At 42.8% G+C, this 22,500-nt stretch overlaps 1 protein-coding gene across 6 annotated transcripts in view; it reads left to right on the top strand.

Moving 5' to 3' along the window:
* SLC6A14 (solute carrier family 6 member 14) overlaps positions 1-12,298 on the top strand; it is a 39,930-nt gene extending 27,632 nt beyond the window's left edge. For all 6 annotated transcript variants that reach the window (XM_051784335.1, XM_051784306.1, XM_051784320.1 and 3 more), the window contains 11 exons: positions 1,121-1,282; positions 2,598-2,733; positions 3,468-3,600; positions 5,389-5,529; positions 6,512-6,740; positions 6,825-6,950; positions 7,042-7,160; positions 8,350-8,449; positions 8,810-8,919; positions 9,947-10,114; positions 10,674-12,298. In XM_051784335.1, the coding sequence (XP_051640295.1) occupies positions 1,121-1,282; positions 2,598-2,733; positions 3,468-3,600; positions 5,389-5,529; positions 6,512-6,740; positions 6,825-6,950; positions 7,042-7,160; positions 8,350-8,449; positions 8,810-8,919; positions 9,947-10,114; positions 10,674-10,820 (1,571 nt within the window). In that variant the 3' untranslated portion in view covers positions 10,821-12,298. The remainder of the gene's footprint in view (positions 1-1,120; positions 1,283-2,597; positions 2,734-3,467; positions 3,601-5,388; positions 5,530-6,511; positions 6,741-6,824; positions 6,951-7,041; positions 7,161-8,349; positions 8,450-8,809; positions 8,920-9,946; positions 10,115-10,673) is intronic.
* The last annotated feature ends 10,202 nt before the right edge of the window (positions 12,299-22,500 follow it).

Here is a 22,500-nt window from a genome sequence, read left to right as displayed (position 1 = left end):
GTCCAGTGTAGCTTGCAAGGCAGTTCTGTGTTGGATGGACTAATTCTGTGTTTGGCTGCCAGTGTTGGCACAGGCACGTCAGCCTGGTCTGTATGCAATGCTGTGCACATAGTCATCCAGCAACTGCCTTGGGAGTCATCTGCTGTGATTAAATAGCCTAGACTCTGGCTTTGTAAGGTGAGGTGCCCCTTGAGATAAGAGAAATCCTTGCAGTCTGTAGTGGTAGTTTGCCTGTCTCTGAGAGGGTTTGCATTTCACAGGGAAATTTGTTTGGAAACAACAAACCATGTGCTTTACTCACTCCTATCCATCCCAGTCCTGTACCATGGGTGTAAAGGACTATGCAACTGGTCTTGTTTGTCCTCTCTCTACCAGGTGAATTAGTGTAGGAACAAGGAAGTTTCTTTCTGATGCAATAAGATTTTTGCTTACTACCTTCCATAGAAACTGGTTGCCACAACGTTTATTCTTTTGGTCAGTCTGTGTTCTGCAGCACAAGCAACCTTTCATGAGAGCAGTGTGATTAAGGCAAAAGTTTTTAAAGCAAGTCTTTTATATGTCTGTAAAGATAAAAACATAAATATAGTGTCTAAGATGATTGGAACAGTTTGTCAGGCTTTCCCAAACTAGCAGAACAAAACTCATTTTAGCAAAGGGAGAGAACAGTAGTATTAGCACAGATTTACTGTTCTGTGTTGCTGCTCATTCATTGTCAAAAACCTTTATTACAGTGGAATCTTCAAAATGGCTTGGGTAGTCCCAGTACAGTTTCTTTTATTTTACTAAGCTTCTCTAAACTGAGAGAGAACAAAATACTGAATTTCTCCTTTAGACTTGGACTTAGCAACTAGTCCAATTTTTCTATGGGCTTGATTCAAATTCTCTGTCAAAGCCATTTTTGAGATGGTCAGTTTGGATCCTATCCATCATTTTATGGCTTTACCCTTTTGCTGTTTGCTCTTAAAAATAATTTAAAAACCAAACAAAAAAATACCCTCAGCTTTTACCCAGGTAGCCTTTTAAAAGTCAAGTAAAGGCCATTTGATTTGGGTTTGTTTGTTTTTGTTATTTTAAACCTGGGTTTGAGGTACTTAAGACATTAAGCCTTTCTCTTTTCTAGGAGTGGGCTTCACTATGGTCATCATCTCAGCATTTGTGGCAGTCTACTACAACGTTATCATTGCTTATGCAATCTACTACTTATTTGCCTCATTTCAAAAAGTGCTACCATGGTCAGAATGCTTTTCCTGGGCAGATGAATTCTGCAGCAAGACACGAATAGGTATGGTACTCAACAGATAAAATTTAATATTACTGTTTTGGGAAATTGTACTGTTTTCTGGGAGAAATTATAGAAGCAAGACAGCTAACCATAGCTTGAAAAGTCCTTCCTGGATTTTGTCCCTTAACACACAGCAGTGATGCTTATCTTCTTCCCTGACACCAGTTCTGGGTACATGGGAAATCTACAGAGAACTGGGCTGAAACCACCTCGTTGGATCCTTTTTCTCCTTTAAAACCTCAGTTTATTTCTAGTACATACTGCATTTCCATTTCATCAGGCTTTATGACAAACAAATACCTTCCTTCCATGAGACAAGTGTCACTGCTGTAGTTTCTATCGGGTTTTTTCTCGTTGCCCCTTGCCTCCCCTGTGGCTATGGTAATCCTGAGCACCAGCGAGGCACTGGTTTCACACTTCATTAACTCTTTAGAACATATCTCCACACTATTGTTCTTGATGTTTGGCAGCAGATGTAGGGCTAAACACTTGTTATCTCACCAGTTTCTGTATCAGACCAGTTTAAGGCAAAAGGTGAAGTTGGTGAGGTAATTAGTAGTTAGCAGCTGGAAATGTCTTGCCCGGTAACCTCTGAGATTATTAAAATAACAAGGACAGGATCAGGATAGATAATATTGTTTACAGCACTTATGTATATGTAACTCAGCCATATATCTGAAAATCTCTTATAAGATTCGTAGGTTTCAAAAAATGAAGTTAAAGTTCTTTATGTAACAAAAAGTTGATGCTTGCTTATGGGCAAAACAAAAAATATTTCAGTATAAAATTTGTGGTGGAGAAATATAAAATTGAATTGAAGAAGCTGTCCTGAAATAGAGTTCAACAAGACTTTTCCAGTAAATGCTGATACGAATGCTGATAAAATGTTCATTAGTGTATGTGCTGGCAAAAAATTCCCAGAGCCAAACAGTGCCCATTCCTCTCACACCCTTCCAAGGAAAAAAATTTAAGAGCTCTAATAAGCCCTCTGTGGCAATAAGATGAAGTTGCTAGCAGATGATCTGTGTGTAATCTTGGTTTGGGACAAAAGTTTTCATAAAGTAACCAAGGCTACAGTCTTAACTATCCTCAGTTCTGATTTTTGCAAGTACTCTTGAGGATAAGTGAAACGTGGTGAGCACACCAGATTCTTGGTGTTTTTGATTTACAGTCAAGTAACAAAGTCACAACAGCAAATGATAGTTCAGGTTTGTTTTTAAATGTGGTTAGTAGGCAAACTGAAGCTGTAACTTTAGAAAATGTATTTGTTATAATAGTCATCACAGTGTTAGTGATTCCTTTTTCTTGCTTTCAGTAAATGACTGCAATACAACCTTACATGGAGAAATCATTCATGCAAACTACACTTTTGTCACAAGCAACAATCTCACGTGTATAAACGGCACCATAAACTACAAACCAGTGCAATTTCCTAGTGAGCAATACTGGAAGTAAGTAAATGTTTTAAAGAAATTGTTAAAAAAAACTTTATTATGCATTGTGGCTTTGGATGTACCTTTTATTTTTGTCTTATTTTGGTGCCCAGAAAAAAATCTACTCAAGGGTTGTGGGCATGTAAATTGGTAGAGAGGAGATTTAAAACTTAATTGATAAATCTGGCCCTTATAAAAAAAAAATATATGTAGAAAGAGAAGCAAGTGAGTCAAGCTGTTGCAAACTGAAAAATATTCCAGTTTAAAGAAGTCCTTTCCCCTGGAGTCCTGGTAGGGACTACTTAGCATCTTTATATATAGCATATACTTTTTTTTCCTAGGAGTTACGGTGCAAAATATATTCACCTTATTCTGAATCTGGGCCTGTTGTGAAATTGCCATTTCTTTAGCCCCATGGTTTCAATTTGTCTCATGTTCCCTGGGTTTCTGCAAACTGATTCCTATGGGCTCTTCTTTTGCTGTCAGAAGAGCTGTTAACACAGAAGAGCTGAGGTGGGCCTTACGAGTGATGCATGGAGAGCTGAGAGCTGGTAAAGGGGAAAAACACAGTTAAATATTCAGTTTTTCAATGCCAATCATGCAGTTCTAGCTGCACACTCCTGAAAAAGAATGCAGAGTCTTGTAACACCAGCAGACACCAGCACCAACTCAACTTCTTCCAAGAAGTAGCTGAAAAGCAGGTGTGTGTGCTGCTGTCACCCTCTTCTCATGGGAGCACTCTGTGCTTTCAGCAAAGTGGCTCTTCAGCGCTCGAGTGGGCTGGATGAGACCGGCAACGTCGTGTGGTACCTGGCTCTCTGCCTCCTCCTGGCCTGGATAATTGTTGCAGCTGCATTGTTTAAAGGAATAAAATCTTCTGGAAAGGTATGTTAAGAAGAGCAAGGAGCAGACTTTTTGCCTGATCCTGCCCTTCCAATGTCAGTTGGACTCAGGGAAGGTTAGCGCAAGGCAGGATGCAGTCCTAACCCACCACCCTCTGCTGGACTCAGCTTTTCTCCTGCTCCTTGACTTCATAACTGTTACATAAAATATGAGTAAGGTACTGATTACACGGCCATTATTTAACACATGGACCTCAGCTCTGGCAGGGCTGCCCTGTATTTTGGGATGTCGCTGTCATGCCAGTGATTCCAGCTGAGTTTTGGCAGTCACCTCGGCTGTGTGAAGGATGTGTGCATGTGACAGCACACGCCCTGGGAACACCTGGTGATTATTTGCACCTCCGGTGTAGTTGAGATGTTTGGACAATACAGGTCAGGTCCTGCTAACACATGTGCATGTGCAGGTTCCTGCCAGGTTGTGAAACGTTGTTTGTTCTCAAAAACTGAAGCTGTTTTTAGGGACCAGGTTCATTGATGTTTGTTTTCAGACTCTGGCTCTGCTGAGTTCCCATCCCCACATGCTGGAGCATGGCTGCCTGGTCTTTTCCTTGGGCTAGGTTTACTTCAGGCAGGCTGAATTTCATTCTTCCCTGCCTGAGGCCCTTTTCCTGGTTTACTTCCTTCCCACATGTTTTTCTCACCTCCATGTTGCATCTCTCTCATCTACTTCTTCATTCTCAATTGACTTCATTCTTTCTTTCACCTTTTCTGCACTGACCTTTTTTTTGTTTTCTTCTGTCATTGTGCCTTTCCATGGTTCCTTGCTGCCTGCCTTTCTCTCCTCAGGCTGATGTTTCCTCCTGTCTTCCTTTATATTTGGAGCTTTCTACCCTCTGTCTCAGCACTTTGGGGTGGAGTATCTTTTGGCCACATGGCTCCTCTTAATCTCACACTCTTTGGGTACCTAGTTGGCTATTCCTCTTGTCACTTCTCCTCTGGCACAAAAGTAAGCCTCTCTGGGGAGCAAGCTAAGACTCAGAAGAATCTAGAGGGGCAGGAGCAAGGCAAAGATGAAAAGCAGAAAGAATTGTCTGTTCTAGGCAAACATGAAGGTCTTCAGAAATGGCAGACTCACCACATGATGGTGCAATGCTATAGCTTGGTGTAACCAGCAGTACCGGGTCAATTATCTGTCTGCGTAACACTGAAACTAAGACTCAAGAAACAAGAGTATTGTTGAATGTAGCCTGTGTGACAAGAGCCCTGCTACTGGCCTGGATCCCATCGCTCTAGACAAACAACAGAATAGATCTGTGTCTGAAAGAACCTGAAAGTACTTTGTTCTCAGTAAAGAAAGCATCCAGAATGGCGAATTTTTTTTTTCTTTTTTTTTTTTTTTTTTTTTTTTTGGGTGAGGGAGAGATGGGGGAGTAGGTTTTGGTCTCATCAGGAGATAATTCCACACTGGTCACCTGATTTTAACTAGCTTTCAGTTTGCTCTTGCTGGAAGCATTACTTAGCAAGAGACTTCTGGGGTAGTTGAGTCCAGACTTTGCTACAGCAGTAAATCATGTCAGAAAAACACATTTCTGAAACTGGTTAAGTGCTATCTGAAAAGTGGATATGTGGCTTGGGCCTTCTGCTTCTGCTGGAATGCAGCTCAAGAACCGGCTAAGCCAGATGGTTTGGTGGTTGGCATGTGTTCACTTCCGTGGTTGCCTGTTTTTCTTTTGTACCAGCAGACCTTAGCTTAAAGCCTGTCCATTCCTCCTCCACAGAGGTCTATGCATCCCCTCATTCCTAAAGTGTGTCCCTGCCTATCTTTCTGCAGGTCGTCTACTTTACTGCGCTCTTCCCATATGTCATCCTGCTCATCTTGCTGGTGAGAGGTGCCACTCTGGAAGGTGCTATGGATGGCATTCAATACTACATTGGGAGACAGTCTAACTTCACCAAGCTGATGGAGGCAGAGGTGAGAGGTAGCGTCAGCCCCAGAAGTGTGACACACTTCCGTGGTTCTGTGGGCTTGCTGCTTGCAGAGCAACTTCTTTTTTATCCAGTCAGGTGCTTCTTCGTGTCCTGCCCTGTATTTTGTATAGAATAAGGAGTCCAAGCTCCTCTATTCTAGCTACTCTCAATTTAAAAAATAGTCACCCTCTGCCCCCTCCCTGCTGCACCAGACAGTGACAACAACTGTGCTATTTCCTCTGATCAGCTCTTGGCAGTCATGCTGGAGTTTCATATCAGCAAGGCCTGCTGAGAAAGTCCTTGCTGATAATTGTAAGGGACTTTATCAGAAGGCTGAAGTTTGAAATTCAGGCTGTGCCTTGCCCAAGAAATTAACTTGAAATTACCCTAGGTGCACCAGGAAGGGTACCTTGTGCAATGAAAGCCCGGACTTCTTTTGTTCTGGCTTATGCCAATATTTATTATTTCAGTTTTATCAAAAGCAAGTGCTAAGTGTGGTGTTTATTTGTGGTATTTATTTGTGGCTTGGCACTAACTAAGGGGCTGCAGCAGAGGCAGAAGTGGTTTGTTTGGGTCACGGTGGAGGAACATGAGTGGGAGAGTACAGGGAAGTTCTCACTCCTGCAGGGCAGTCCTGGTTTTCCTTATTTGTTGCCACTGTGACAGGATTAATATCTCAACAACCCACAGATGTGAACAAATTGAATCTCTTCTTTAGGGTTAGCCAGCCCAATAAGATTTAAGTATTTGGCAACATACTTGGGATGTGACCTTTGGAGACAAGAGAAGGTGTTGTTTGTGCTTGAGACTGCAAGGTCACCAGCATACTATATCCCACATACCCTAAAATTCATATGAAATTGAATTAGATATTCAGGCTAAATGAAAAAAAAAATTACCCTTGAGCTTCAACAGAGGGCAGACTTAAATGTTTATGGTAAGTACACTTCACTATGGAATAATTCTCCTGTTCTTATTTCTGGTAGGTTTGGAAAGATGCAGCCACCCAGATATTTTACTCCCTGTCTGTGGCATGGGGCGGGCTTGTTGCGTTGTCTTCGTACAATAGGTTCCACAACAACTGCTACTCGGATGCCATCACAGTTTGTGTAGTCAACTGCGTCACCAGTGTATTTGCTGGGTTTGCAGTGTTCTCCATCTTGGGACACATGGCATTCGTGTCTCAGAGACCCGTCTCCGAGGTCGTGAACTCAGGTAGGCTGACTGTCACACTGCTGGTACTGGGACTTGCACTGACCAAGGCATGACAATAACATCCTTCTTTCCACTACTTTCCAGGATTTAATCTTGCATTTGTAGCCTACCCAGAGGCCCTCTCCAAGTTACCAGTTTCTCCTCTGTGGTCCTTCTTGTTTTTCTTCATGCTGCTGCTCTTGGGCCTTGACTCCCAGTTTGCCAGCATAGGTGAGTGGTGTTTTAAGTGACTCATGGCTTTTCAAATGACCATTGCCTTTTTAAATTATGCTGCTCAAACTCCCCACTTCTTCCTTTGCAGAAACACTTACAACCACCATTCAAGATTTTTTTCCCAGAGTGATGAAACAATTAAGAATCCCTGTAACCATGGGACTGTGCACAGTGCTCTTTTTTCTTGGGCTTATCTGTGTTACTGAGGTAAGACATTAAATTATTTTTTGGTAGTGAGTTTAGTTATGCTGCAAGTGATGAGCTCAAATCAAAATACCTTTTCCAACTGTTCCTGCCTGCGTGGGTCAATCTTGGAGACTCGAATTCTGCCGGTGTGCCTGGGTGCACAAATAAGAAATTTCCAGAGGGAAGCTTGGAGAACCTAAGGTTTTCTGTGATTATTGAACTGAGACGTGCTTTTAAATAGAAGGCCTTTACAGAGCCCGTGAACCATCAGCCTGATTTATTGTTCCTCAGTTCAGGAGTTTGTGTAATCACAGGTATATGCACACAGCGTGTCCGCAGCACTGTGGGTACTGCTGATAAATGTCAATGGGATCTTTTTGTTCAGAACTGACTACCAACCAGGACAGAAATTGAGAAATGGCCTATTCATGTCATAAAAACCCATTAGCTCACAAGCATCTGTAGATTGCATGGTTACTTCTCCTGCGTGTGTGTACATATCTAAATACACATACGGAAAAAGAATTTTAAGTATAGTGTGTAAAATTTCTTGAGGTAATTGCTTTTAAGGCTACAAGGGTTCACTGTAATTATTCCATCTAGAAATGCAGATTTATGTGTGTAATTAGACTGACAATGTGAAGAAGATAATTGTGGTAAACAGTCACTTGTATGGTCAAGCCAAGTATGTAAGTCATAGAACCTGGTGGCAGGGAAGCTTGCAAGGGACTTAGTACTCAAGAGTGTGAAATGACTTAAAGCTTGTTTCCTTTGCTGTGATCCTGTTATTGCACACTGGTGTTTAAAGCTGTGTTTAACCCACATAGAGAACTTGTGCATGTGGGAATATAGAAGCCCCTCAGAACTGATAACTGGTACAGGTATTGCTGTGGCTCAGTATTAAAACTTCAGCCCCAGCTTTATTACTGTAAGCTCCAAGTTTAAATCTTGCTTTCAGCTCTTTACATATACTCTGCATATATATATATATATATGTCTTGGTTTTGGTATTGTGTCAGATGTGCTTTTCAACTTTACATAGAAGTATTCAAATAAAATAATATTCACAGATATGTATTTAACCTGAACTACTGGGAATTTACAAAACTCAGAGTGGTGATCAGTTAAACTGCCTTGAACAAATACAACTTATTTTATTTGCACAAATGTGTTACTATTCAAATTTTAACCTCTAATGTTTGTTTTACAGGCAGGAATTTACTGGGTTAACCTAATAGATCATTTTTGTGCTGGATGGGGAATCCTTTTTTCAGCTGTCCTGGAGGTAGCAGGCGTCGTCTACATTTATGGTAAATTATTTGCATTGAAAATCCGTAATTTGTCTAAGCAATCCCAGGCACAGTGTATATCATAGAACCACAACATGGCTTGGGTTGGAAGGGACCTTAAAGATCATCTTGTTCCAATCCCCCTGCTACAGGCAGGGACACCTTAAACTAGACCAGGTTGCTCAAAGCTCCATCCAACCTGGCCTTGAACAGTGCCAGGAATAATAAATGGTAATTACTGCAATAAAGAATTTATAACTTAACTGTCAGAAAAGCTTTAATAATTACCACTGAAGTGGAGAAACTGTCCTTGATCATTGTCTTTTTTCTGTAAAGGGAGTCACCCCCTTTACAATGTGCCCTATGATTGTCTTTCAACAGGAGGAAACAGGTTCATTCAAGACATTGAAATGATGATTGGACACAAGAGCCGTTTTTTCTGGCTCTGGTGGAGAATGTGCTGGTTTTTCGTTACTCCTGCGCTGTTAATGGTGAGTGCAGATGACTGGATTGTGTTAGTGTGACAGAACTTGGTAATTTGATATTGAAGAGGTTTCCATGTGAAGATTCAGGGCTGAATGCCCAGGCTCTGTGTATAAAGAAGGGGTATGGCCATGTCAGTGAAGGAAATACGGTCTCTGCTTTCTGATACATTCCCCCCTCCTTGGATCCTCTCTTAGGAGAGGCTGGAGGTTTAGATCAGTTGCTAGTGAGCTGGATCTACACTCCCAAGGACTAAGAGAGCAACCAGATCATTTGTCTTGGCAGATAGATTATCTTAATTTTAGACTGAGGAAACGTTTTGAAAACTTGGATTTTTCCCTTTTGAGGGAAGTCTCATTTTCGAAATGGATTCCTGGCTTGGATCTTTGGATGTCCAGTTGTTCTCCTGTCTGACTGAGACCTGTTTATGTCCTGTCACGTCTCAGTTTTTCATTACTATTGTACTTCTAATTGTGGTGTAGCTGGTGGATTATGTTAGTGTGAGAGAACTTATTAATATCCCAAATCCAGGAAGAGTGGTAAGTTACTCTGGCCAGCACATTACCTTTAATATGTCCAGACAACAATTTAGAAAATGCTACTTAAAAATATCTAATTTCTGCAGCAATATTTGCCAACTTCTAATCTTAGATTCTTTCCTGTATTCCCAGAAATAACTGAACATGGGAACACACAAAACATATAGAGAAAGATACTGGGCTCATCCAACAGCAGATGTATTATCAAATGCAGGATTTCAAGAGAACCCAGAGATCAAGTTGTGTTTAAACACAGATGTACTTAGTGTTAGGGTGTACATCAGTGTCATCGTTCAGTCCTGCCCTTCAGTCTTGCTGTTTGGCTGTGACTGAACACCAAATCCTGCACAGCTGTTCTCACACTGGGGAAGCAAAATTGAACTGTGCAGAACTTGTAGACAGTACTTTTGTTGAATCAACTTAGATCCGAAGATTGCAAGTTCAGGGTTTCTGGAAATCTGCTTTTCTCTCTTATTCTTTTCATCATTTTTTATAGGCTATTTTGCTCTGGTCTTTGGCCACATTTTCACCTCCTTCTTATGGCTCAGTGCAATATCCAGCCTGGGGAAGTGCTGTTGGCTGGTGCATGATAATCTTCTGCGTCATCTGGATTCCCATCGTTGCTATTGTAAAAATAGTTAAAGCTGAAGGAACCCTTTTTGAGGTAAGGGCACAAAAAAAGCTTTCATAGCCTCAAATCTTAATTTCTTTGGCATTATCAGGACTACCTGCACTTTTTTTCTCAAACATGTTTGATGTGTCCGTTAATTGGATTTTTAGACCAAAACACATCTCTGGTATTTGCATCAGAGGCAAATTTAAAGTGTTCTGATAAGAAGATAAAGTCTGATTTTCTGGGAGTGCACACACACGTCCAAGAGTGATTTTTATGGGCTCTGTGTTATTTCAGCTGCTTTAAATTCTTTGGAGAATTTTTATTGCTTTATATCCCTATATAATTCGCTGGAGTTTTACATCCCATTCCTCACAGAAACAAGCAAGTGCCAGATCTGAGGTATGCTGCACTTGCCAGGCTTTGCCAAACAGTCCTGTTGGTCACACTTTCTCTGTTTTTTTTTCACTTCAGTATCCAGAATCCACTGACCCCAAAGATATTTGGAAGGATTCTAAACAACTTTAGTGATTTGCCATTTGTTGAGTTACAGCTTTGCTGAATTTTAATAGTAGCCTGGACTAAAGCTGTGCTTGGTTTTACTTTCCAGCGCATTGCGAGCTGCTGCCGGCCTGCAGCAAACTGGGGCCCCTACCTGGAACGCCACCGAGGAGAACGATACAGTCATATGGTAGATCCCAAAAAGGAAAAGGAACACGAGATTCCTACTGTGTTTGGCCCCATATACGTGCAATAATGAGATAGCTGTTTGGATGACAATTTTTTAGCAAATATGCGTGTTTTGTCTTTTAATATTAGAAAGGGACAATGCAAAGAAAAAAAAAATTAATAAAAAGAAAAAAAGCAAATCAACCCCCTGCCCTTCAAAATCCAGTCCCCAAACGAAAGCTAGCCATATTATTTATTTTTAGGGCTTTAGTTGTTGGGGAAGAACAGGTAAATTAGGCACTGAGATCTCACCAGGTATCTAGGTTGAGAGGGCAGGATAATACATTGCAGGCTCCCCAGGCTGCTGGACTGGGCAGGCTTAACCCCACCCAACTGGTATCCAGCTGGACTGCAGATACGGGTGTGGAAGCGAGTAAAGACACATTCAGGTACTCCTCAGCTACAGGAATTTGAGCCCAAAGGTGCTGTGCATGTGTGCCCTGATGTGCAGTTACTGCCTTCCGCTTTGCTCTGCCATCCACAGTGGTGTGTGGTCAGCAGAGGTGAACTGGTGGGTGTGCTGCTGCCTGGCACTGAAGCTCAGGGAACACAAATAATTTTTCTCTAAGCCTTGCTCAGTGTGCTGTGGGGCTGCTCCGGATTTGATGTTGAGTACTATGTGTGTCTGTGTGTGTGTATTGTCTAAAGAAATATAAATATTGAGCGGCAAAAAATTTCCACCTCAGGAAATAAGACTTCAACATAGTGAAAAGCAGGCTGCTTTCTGTCTCTCATTATTTCCCTTGGGATCCCCAAAGAGCCATCTTTTGTGTCATGCCCTGTGCTTAGCATTCATTTGTCTGTAAAAAAAATCCCGTGTTTTCATATTCTGTCACTAGGATCTGCAGAATGAAAGAGTAACCATTGAGTTCTGCTGTGTCTGCTCTCCTACTCTCACCAAAGCTTTACCTATCAGTTTGTTTTCTGCATCTTTCATTCAGATTTGGGGTTTCCCTTGCAAAGGAGACCCAAAGTGCTTTTTTACAGATTCAAACAGTGTTATCAGTGTTGTGGTAGGGACAAAAGAAGCAGAACTTTACTTACAGTGAAGGTTATAACTGCATTTTAGTGCTATTACTCCAGAATTTGCTAAAATAATGAGATTAATAAAAAGTTATGAAGTTTCTAATGCAGTTAGGAAAGCAGACTTGGGCATCTACCTAGGCAGGAGGGTGCTGGGTTAAGAGAACCTGATTTCACTTGTAATACAAGTGAATTCCTGATAAAGGGAAAACCCCCCTACGGATAGACTAAATACATTTGGTGTGCTGAGGAACATCTCTCTTACTGTGATAATGGTTCCTTGGGAACAATGCAGCAGGGTATGTAGCTGTCACTTCCTCTCAGGGCTTTGTCACTTTTTCTGGACATGAAGGAGTGCGAATAGTGGCTTGTTGCCCAAGTTGCATTACCTTGGTGTACATTTTATACTGGTACTTTTTGTGATAAATCAACACTTTATGGCAAATAAAATGTGATTTCCTGTTTTTAATAATTTTGGAGCTGGCAAATAAAATGTGATTTTCTGTTTTTAATGATTTGGACCCGGATACTTCTAGCCTTTTGTGTGGAGTTGGTGGGGAGCCACTGGGAGGAAGGGAACTGCCATGGGTGCTTCTGTGATCCTAAGCCTTTGAGAGTTTGAACTGGAAAGATTCAATCTTCAGGAAGTCTTTTCTTATAGAAGTGCAGTAGTCCTGTTTTGGAGTGGGCTAAGAAAATACAGAAGGTAATTGAGTGGGAATTTATAAAAAGGACTGTGGGATTAGTGCCATGGGAGTAGAAGCTGGTGAAGAGGACCCTTTTCCAGCTGCTCTAGGATCACGATTTAGCCACAAACCAGTAGAAAAGGGTGTTGTCCCTAGCCTGGAGAGGTTGGGAGCAGGAGGGAGGCTGCAAAGCTGTAGTACTCATCCTCCAATGCACCATCCACTGGTGCTGATGCAGTGAGAACAGTTCATACCTGGGAATGGACAGACTCAGGGAAGGAGAGGGAAGTTAGTTAAATAAGGAGTGAGAGCACTGAGGTGGTGGGGAAGCAGACTGAATAAATCATCTTGAGAAAGAATTCAGGAAAATTTTTGCAAAAGAGGTGCTGAAAGCTAATACCAGCCATCTACTGCCCTGCAAGAAGCCCCTGTTGCTGCACGCAGGGCTCCCATGAGGCTGCTTCTGCTCTGGACTTGTCTCATGGGCTTCTAGAAGCTGCTTTCCTGATGCTGCCCTACTAAAACCTGCCAGAGGAGAGACAGATGGCAATTTCTCAAAGGCCAGAGCTCCCATTTTGGTGCTTCCTCCTTCCTCCAAGGTAAGAAAATACCCCAGTTCTGAAGGCAAGGTTCACTCTCCTGGCAGAGCTGGAATCCTTCTCTGTGTGTGCATATCTGACATGTTCCTGATTATATCCAGCTTCTGTTGCTCTCTTTGTGTGAGCTGATTCACTCCTTATGTTGCTGATTGCTGGCATCTGCTGAAGAGTCTCAGTATTTCAGTCCTGGCATTAGTGTTCTTCACCCATCATGGCTCTGACCCAGCAGACAGGGTTGTTCAGTAGCCCCTGATGGTTACAGAAGTGGTGTCCCTTGGTGCTTCTGTGGACCTAGCAGACCTGGCTATTCCTCACCCACCCAGACTGATAGTACCCAACACTCTCGTGTTTGTTGGATTGAAACATCAGCAGTGTCACCCAGTGCAGCATTCCTGCTAAGGGAGGGTACTCTGTGCTGAGCAGGTGATTGAAATGCCTGGAATTTGTTTTTTATTACTTTGAGAGGAAAAAAGCAAATGGTTCCACTTTGGATCCAGCTAAGCTGGAAAGAGAATAGTAGAAGTGCGGGAGTAGTACGTTTGCTTTGGATTGACTCAAAATGCAAGTCTGTTTTCAGTCAGGAATGAGCACACACACGTTTGCAGTTAAAATAAGGCACATCTATAGCATGGAAGTATCTAAGAACAGATATTTCAACTGGCGTTTTTATATGTATGTAAAGCGATTAGTTGGGGGCCAGGACTGAGAAAGCAAAAGTTGTTCCCCTTGCAGAGGGCGTTTATAGGCATGAAGTGGGGAAAAAAAAAAAAAAAAAAAGGTATTTAATTTCCCGTGTCCCCGTCGCCTCGGTGCCGGGGCGGGTGCTGCCCAGCAGAGAGCAGCGTGTGCCCGTGGCTGCGGCTCCGCTCCCGGCGCGGCGGCTGCGAGCGGCAGGGAGACCCCCCCCCGCCCCTCTCCTCGCTGCTCCGTGGATGCACTGTAAAGCAGCGGGGGCGCTGGCGTTCGATCCTGCCCTGCTGGCAGCTGTTGAACGGTGTGAGCTTTAAGCCAGACTGGCCGCATGGGAAGGTCCCGGTTATGCGGTTCCAAATGTGTGATGAAGAAAGCTGGAGCACCCGCTGGAGGCCTGGGGGGCTCCAAGCCAAGCGTTCAGGTACGAATAGAGCTGCCCTGTTAAAGACACTCCGACCTCTGGAGCCTGGAAGTGACCACAGGTTATCTTGGCAGGCCAGTTGTCCCAGCAGGTGGATTTTCCAGCCTCAATCACAGTTTTGTGACAATTTGTACACCTCCACTCTCAAGTCCCCAGCGTTCAGCTGAGACTCAACTCACTTTGTGACCTTGCTCTGGACTTGCTCCATCAGGTCCAGGTCCTTCTTGTGTTGGTGACCCCAGAGCTGGATGCGGAACTCCATGGGGGGTCCCACCAGAGTAGAGTAGAGAGACAGACTCCCCTGCTGGTCACACTTCCTTTGATGCAGCCCGGGATACATTTGGCATTCTGGGCTGTGAGTGCACATTGCTGGCTCATGTCCAGCTTTTCATACACCACTCTCAGGTCCTTCTCCTCAGGGCTGCTCTCAATTCAATCTCTACCACGCTCTGTAGGCTTCCTTTTTGTGTTTGAGTTTGTCCAGGAGCCCCTTGTTCATCCACAAAGGCCTCCTGGTGTTAATGTTAGTAACATACTACTAGCACAAAGACAGGTAGAATTTCCCTAGGAGTTATGTGGCCAGAACGATTAAACTCAAGCAAATGACCACCAGGAATTTTGGTCTTTAGTTTTACTTTGCTTAATATTGTTCAGTCACTTCGAAAACAAAGGAGGAAACTCCAAGTAAGAGCCAAAAGGACCAAACACTGTTCATATGCACAGGACAGATTGGGAAGGCAGACAGCAATGTGGGAAGGAGTAATATAGTGGTGTTACTGATGTAGCTGATCAGATAAAGGAGAATGCTTAGGGGGAAATCTAGAAATATGTAGATTACTGTGAATTAATAACAGTCATTTGACAAATACTAAAATAATGAGAGAAATTTGCCATATTCCACCTGTTCAGATAGAGCTACTGGGCTGTGAAATGACAGATCATATTAAAGCGCCAGGCAAAAAGGCTGTAATGAGAGATTTTGATTGCTGAGACATCAGCCAAACTCTGGAGTTGGTGACCTAGCTGAAGCTAGTGGGAGGGTGAGTCACTGGAGGGATCCTGGGTTCAGCTGGAGGGTCTGAGGCTGGACAGTCCTGAGTGCACTGCTTCTTTTGTGGTCTTAGAAAGGATGATTTGGGATTGATGTTTCCAATGAAATCAGTTTGGAAGGACCGTTTTGAAAATTTTCATCTAGGAAACTAGGTAGCAATTAGACATGGAATTAATTTCAGGGTTTTTTTCAACAAAACCATTAAAAATATTCCAATGAGCATTTCTGTGTAGGCCAAAAATGTTTCTGACACACTTTGGCCAGCCTATCCCCCTTAGGTGGGGACACAAGAGTCTGGGTTTACAGTGTGGAGCTCATGGGCCAGGCAACATCCAGCCTTGTTTCCATCACCTCCTTTCCAGGCTGGACAGAGCTTGTGGCTATGCAGTGCCTGTGGCCAGCATCAGGCTTTGGCTGGGTGAGAGCTGACCATGCTGCTGATGCTGCTGTGGGAGAATAGAAATCATGTAGCTGAAATCCAAACCCTATGGTTGATTGTAGACCCCTGCCCTGAGTTGCCAGAGAGTCAGTTTGTTGTCACCAGATGAGACCCATCTGCTTGTGCTGGGATGATGCTCCAGCCATTGAGGTGTCGGAAAACTGTACATTCAACTTTGGAGGTGTAGACTTTTATTAAATCCAGGATTTACAAAATAAGATCAAAAGTAATGAGACTTAAGAGGGAAAGACAATCAAGGAGAAATGTCAGTAATCTGGGAACTAGCAGAATTGGACTTTCCATCTCCTATCTTGGAGTTTCAGCAGGGCTAACTTCAATAAAAGAACTAAAAGACACAGCCCTTGGTAAAGCAACATCTCCATCTGAGAGCTGTACTACTCTGGAGCTCTACAAATGCTAACAGGTAAGTGCTGGGATCTGCATTTTCACCAGCCACAGTACTTTCTGAAGACCTGGGCTGGCCAGCAGCATTGTCTCACAGAAGGAGGTTTGATAGATGCACCCCAAACCCATACAGAACTGGCTACTACTATACTTTATCTACTACATGTATTTTTCCAACTTCAAAGCTTCAACTTTTATGAAATATGAATGCATGTTCATTTTCTCCTTCATTTCACCTTCCTGAGGGCCACTGATAGTGCTTAAAATGTGCCTCCCCTCTGTCTGTATCTGTGTGTTTATGAGAGATAGATGGATTTTTACCAGTGTGGATGAAAGAGGCAAACCAGCCTTGTTCTCTGTGCTTTCTCTAACAGGCTGGGCTGCAGGCATTAGATCCCCAAATCCCTGCCCGGTGCACTAGTGTGCAAATCACTGCAGCAGCAGGGTTTGCTCTGCTCTTGCTGACTCCCAGTTCTGACACAGTATTTCCGCTCTCCTGGCATTAGAAATTATTTTTTTTTCTTTGTTAGGTTTTAGTTTTATAAAGAATCTATTAGCCATTTTCTTCTCTTTTGCCAAGACACCATCTTCAATGTAGAGAATGAGAAATGTCTACATTTAAACTCTGTTGCAGCAACATGGTTATAGTGACTCCAGTTACCATCAGCAGCATCGCTTAATGGCTCCAGTCCACACACAGACATTGGATCTGGTTGCAACACTGGAGTCACCTTTTCATTCTGGAAGTGATGAATGCTTTAGGCATAGTAGGCAGGAAAATAGAACCTGTCACCAGAAGACAGATGAGGGCAGCATTTCCCTGTAATGTCAGGACACGTGTGTTCCTCTCTAAATAGGTTTTCATCTTATGTTAGCTCTTACTGTCTAAGCTCCTTCCAGAGCAGCCTTGCCAAATGTTCTGGTTCTTCATATAAAATTCATATAAAATTTGTGAGCCATGATGCTTGTGACACATGCAGAAAGTATAGAAAAAGCAGAGGTAGTCTTCACAACTCTGGAACTTGTTTATGTTCAAGAGGTTTAATCCCCTTTTCTGATGGTTTCTTTAGCATTGCTTTTTGTTTGCTTGTGTATTGGGTTTTTTGTTGTGTGGGGGTTTTTTTTTAATAATTTTCTATATTGAGTGGTATATTTCCTGTTTCCCTAACTTTCAAAGGAAGGAATAGCTACAGTAGGCAACGTTGATGAAACAATAGTGCCACAGAAGTGGGCAAAGGTCCTGCTACTGTGTTTTTACGTGTTGATGCTGTTGCCTCTTTCTCTGTTGATATCTTCCTTGTGTCGTGACCAGGCTGAGGATGATATTTAACTGTCAGGACTGGGAAGTCTCCAGCTGATCCTGTTGGTCCTGAAAGGCTTTTCCTAAAGAGCTGACTGTGGTCAGCTCACAGACCCTATTATCCTTGGGATGTTTAGAGTTCGATTTGCTCTTCCAGGCCAAATAGAAGCCATGGCATTCCCACAGCCAAGGTGACTCTGTAAGACCAAGCCAACCATGGTTAAACCCCCTCTCTCTTCTCACTGCAGTGCTGCAATGGATAAGTTCATATTTTATTTTTTGGGCTTTCAGCTGACAGTTGGATCCTCCAGTCCTGCTTAGCATGCGGCAGCACCGAGCCGGCACTCCTCCCGCTCGTCCGAGTGCGAAGATTCATTAGCCTGCATTTATCAGCTCTTGCCAGGGAAATGGTGAATAATGAGGGCTGGTTCAGGTAATGAAATGATCTCCCTCTCACATCTGATTACATTGCTGCTTATTATTTCCTCGGTGTGTAATTTTGCTTCCCTGGAAACTTGTTTTGTAAACATTAATGACTGTGCAGCTCTGGCCTGAAGTTAAACCAGCCCAGCAGTGCTGCAGGAGCCTGGAGACCTGTGTGGCCTTGCTATTGGTGTTACTCCCTGTGCTTCATTAGCTAATAGGAGGGTGGAGACAGCCTCTGCTCCAGTGCTGGAAGGTACAAGGCACAGAAAAGGTGCAGCCCTTTGCATCCTCAGGAGCAGCTTATACCTTTTGTACAGGTATCAGTGCTGTGATTTAGCCTAACTGCCCTTCTTCTCTGTCCTTGAGTTTCTCAGAGAGATATGTACCATGATGCCTCTCCATTTGTAATTTGTTAGCCAAGAAAAAGACATATTCCTCTCATTTCTTCCTTTATTTCTTTTCTTCTTGATTAACTTTCTTAAACAGCACTGCAGGCTATTCCAGATGTTTTATATGAGAATACTAAAATTGTTTTCTCTCTACTGGAATGACTTTTCTTGTACATTTTGGAATTGCATCTGCTTTTTCCATGTCAACATCCATTTGGCAGTATGGGGTCATGCTAAATTAACCAAATGCAGCCAGAAATCCTCATCCTTAGCCTCAAAGAATTGACCTTGCACTGTGTGCTCTTTATCCCATTTATATAACATAAGCCCTTATCGTCCAGTTTTTCTAGACAGTCTTCTCACTGACCTCTGTGTGACCTCAGTGACACCATCCCCACTTTAGCTACTTCCTTCTCCAAATTATCTTTTTTTGAAGAATCCCCAGTTCTCCAAGGATGGCATTTGTACCTGTGAGAGATGTTTTACTGAAGACTAAGCAAATGAGAGCTGCCCACCTAATGTGGTTAGCACTCTGGAAACATCTCCTATATCTATGATAAGCTCTATTCTTGAACAAATTCCTCCTTCAGTAACACAACTCACTGCAGTGGCTTTTTGTATGTGTTTCCATGACATACATAGTCCAGAAAATCCAGGACAGCTTTGTGTTACTGTTGAAGTTCTGTGTATGTAAGATGTAATTTATTTTTACGAGCTCCTGGGCCCCCTGTAATTAATATATATCTTCTCAAGATGAGTCTCTCATTTCTGTTCTCCTCATTATTGCTTTACCATGCTGCATTGGAGCGCCAGTGGCTGCCTGGGACTCCCTTGTGTAAGGCACTGCACAAGCAAGGAGCAGAGGAGTCACCAGCCCAAGCTGGACAGCAGCACATGTGAGCCAGTCCCTAAGAGTGCTGGCCAGTAGCCAGTGGTTTGAACAAGGCAACAACACTGTTTCACCAACCCTCCTACGCAGAGACTTGTCTGACAGATTTTCACTCTCCTGCCCTCTCCACGCTGCACTTGGGGGGCTATGCAATTCTGAGGAAATGTGTTTTCCTGTGGTCCCTTTGGACACGTGAAAGCTGCTGAAAGTAAATCTCATCCTATGGGTTGGTTGTGTTTCACCCAGGGGTGTTTGGAAGAGTTTTATGGTCTCTTTAAAGGGATTGTCAAGACACAGATCATAAATCTGAGGAGGCACCTGGCTCTGTTATGGTTACTGTGGTGTGCATTGCTGGGCCAAAGTATGCCCAGGGTAGTGCCTCCCCCTGTGTTACCCAGGATACATTTGCTCCTGTATTGATTACATACACATTCAGCCGGTCACTAAAAGCAAAATTTGACCCCACAATGCGGGGGGTCCCAGTGAAATCAGCCAGTTTATTGGCCTAATCAATGGTATATGACTGCTCTGCAGGAGCTGAAAAAAAATCTAAGTCATCTTCATATTAAAACAAGTGTGGGGAAAAGACATTTCCACGAAGAATGCTTCAATCTTTTAAAATTAGGTTTCTTTTTTCCCTAAACTATTGACTAATGGACCGAAAATTTTCTAAGCGTGTCTTTTTTTGAAGACAATGCCATTTTTCTCAGGAAAGAAAATCATTAAGTGACAAGTGAACGACGAGTCTCTCCTTGTCAGTGTGTTTCTCCGGCTCAGCTGGGGAAACAGGTGTGGAAAACGTTTAAATTAAATGGTTCTCCAAACTCTGAGTCAAAACGTAAATTGTTAGGATTCTGATGGCTTTGTTTTCTTCAGGGTTTCACACATTTTTGCTCTAGAGTCCAATTGTGTGTTATTCCAGAAATCAGTGACCTGGTGCTAAGCTCTTCCGTGCATTAATTTCCCTGCAATTTCATCACAACAGCCTGAACATTTTGGACAGTTTCCCATGGGTCCTGGGGTTTTTGCTGCTCACATCTGACTGCTCCCCCATGGTGAAGCTGCACTTGAGCAGCCTCTCCATGTTTCAGCCCATCTATAGGCAGATGCTACCTGTACCAAATCACCCCATGCTGGAGTTGACGTGCCACCTCATCACCTCGGTATGATCATCCCAAACCCTGGGAAAGGTCAAACTGGAGCTTTGCCAGAGCAATGACTAACTTTTGGTTTGCTGCCATGAGCTTTGCCCTTCTGACACAAGCTGTTATAAACCCCGCACTTTGTACCCAGGGCACATTAGACCAATCCCAAGTCCCTTTTAAGTATTTGCTTGAAGAGATTGGTGACTCCAGGTGCAGCTCACAAGCTCCACTGAATTTGGCTCCTATTAAGACAATTCATAAGTGCATTCCCGTGTCCAACAAATATTCTATTGCATCTTATCTAAAAACACAGAACTGATGGAAGGGAGCAAAGCAAGTGTGGCTTATGGATCCTCCTGGCTACAGCAGTGTCCCTTGTTTGTAGGCATTTCCATCCTGCTGTTCCAGAGTTGAACATACTTTAAACAGCCAAAAAACCAGGCTGTTAATTGGGGTTTAAATTTCTTACAGATAAATGTGTTTAATGGCAGAGAAGGTGAATCTACTCAGATAAGGATAATTTGGAGATCCTGATCCTTGTAACCTTGGGCACTGCTACTCAGAGCCAACACACTCAGGGCCAAATCCTTCTCATTTTTGAATTAGTGGCAGACATAGAAAACAGTTCAAATCTTTTTCACTTGGGGGAACTGAATGCTCCTGTTGTAGAAAATACCAAGTGTGTTACATCAATTACCTTTCCCTCTTAAAAGACTGATGCCAAAAGGCTCATATGGTCCAAATTAGGCAAGATTTACCAGAGACAGTGGACTTGTGGGTGTGGTTTTGTTTGGTTGATGGCTTTTTTATTTTTAATAGTGTGGCTTAGTGTCTTATGTATGGTTTCTAAGTAAGATTTTTCAAATTATAGTGATACTATCAAATTTGGAGGAATAGGGACAATACTGCCATGAAGTGCAGGATCTTTCAGTACCTGGATAGAGGAATATTGACTTCATTTCTTTAAAAAAGCAAAGCTGAAGTTTAGCACAGAAAGAGAGGAAGGACTCCTTCATTTTGTTTTATTGACAACACTCAAGATTATAAAAAATATTAATCCTAGTGTTCTGAATTACTTAAAGCCTCGTGCTGGTGCTTGTGTTCAGAACTCTTTACAAACCCTCTGAGTTTGGTTTTGTTATAAGGTACTGTAACTGTTCCCTTGATTTTACTTGGTTTGTTTGGTTTACTTGGTTGTCATGAGAAATAGTGAGAAACACTTAAGGAGCTTTTCGTTTCTTGAGATTTGCATTTGACTTTCCTTAGGGTAGACTGTTTTTGATATGGGGAGGATGTGTCTCACCTTCTGGAGAGAACTGAAGCCCTGAGGGTGCTGCTCCCTGGGGACTCCGGAGAGGAGGGACAGCTCTGGGCCTGGGAGTCCGCAGGTAAGTAAGATATTTCGAAGAAATTCATTGCTCTTGCTGTGTTAAATTGTGCTGCTGGAGAATACACAGTTGCCTGGAAAAATATTTCCTGACTCACTTAGAATTTCATGAGACACAAGCCCATCCAGGATTGCTGTTTATCTTGTCTAGGAACCAAGACAGAGCTTTGCTGCATATTTAATTAGGTAGGGGCAAGGCAAAGAATTTTAAGATAAGATTATCTTATGTTCCTCATCACAGCCCTCATGTAAAAGTTTTCATGGCATGCAAAACAGAGTCTGATGGTAAGACATCTGTTTTTGAGGCCAGTGAAAACAGCTTTGCAGAGTAATACTTTTTTTCGTTGAATACTCCTATGACTTCTTTTCTGTGTATGAGTATAAAAATTTATTGTGCATTATTATGAAAATGAACCAGGAGTTGTAAAGATATGAGTGGGAATATGGGGCTTCTGGAACAATAAACACTTTCATTCCTGTTGCTGCTGAAAGCAGAAAAAGAACAAGTGAAGAGAACCTGCGCTTCTCATTGCTGCAATAAGCTGACAATAATCAGAATTAAGGGACTGGGAATAACAGTATAAAGTCAGTCAGAAGCCAGAGCAATGGAGTTTTACAGCAAACAATTGAGTTTATATTGCAGCCTCTCAGTTCCAGTTCTGCAAAGGTTTTCGAGTACAATTAGGAACTGGTTGCTAGTCTTGCTCTGGAGTCAGCTGCAAGAGTTCGCGGTGGCAGAAGGGGTGTGAAGAGGATGCAGAACCAGGATGGAGTCCTGTGTGGTTTTCTGTTTAGTTTTAAATCTTCAGTGTTGGCACCAGTGTGCAACAAGCATTGCAGCTACATATCACTCGC

Source organism: Manacus candei, unplaced genomic scaffold (genome assembly GCF_025592945.1).
Source record: "Manacus candei isolate 608988 ecotype Guabito, Panama unplaced genomic scaffold, ASM2559294v1 h1tg000003l, whole genome shotgun sequence".
Lineage (NCBI taxonomy): Eukaryota > Metazoa > Chordata > Aves > Passeriformes > Pipridae > Manacus > Manacus candei.
This window is presented reverse-complemented; position numbering and strand designations above follow the sequence as displayed.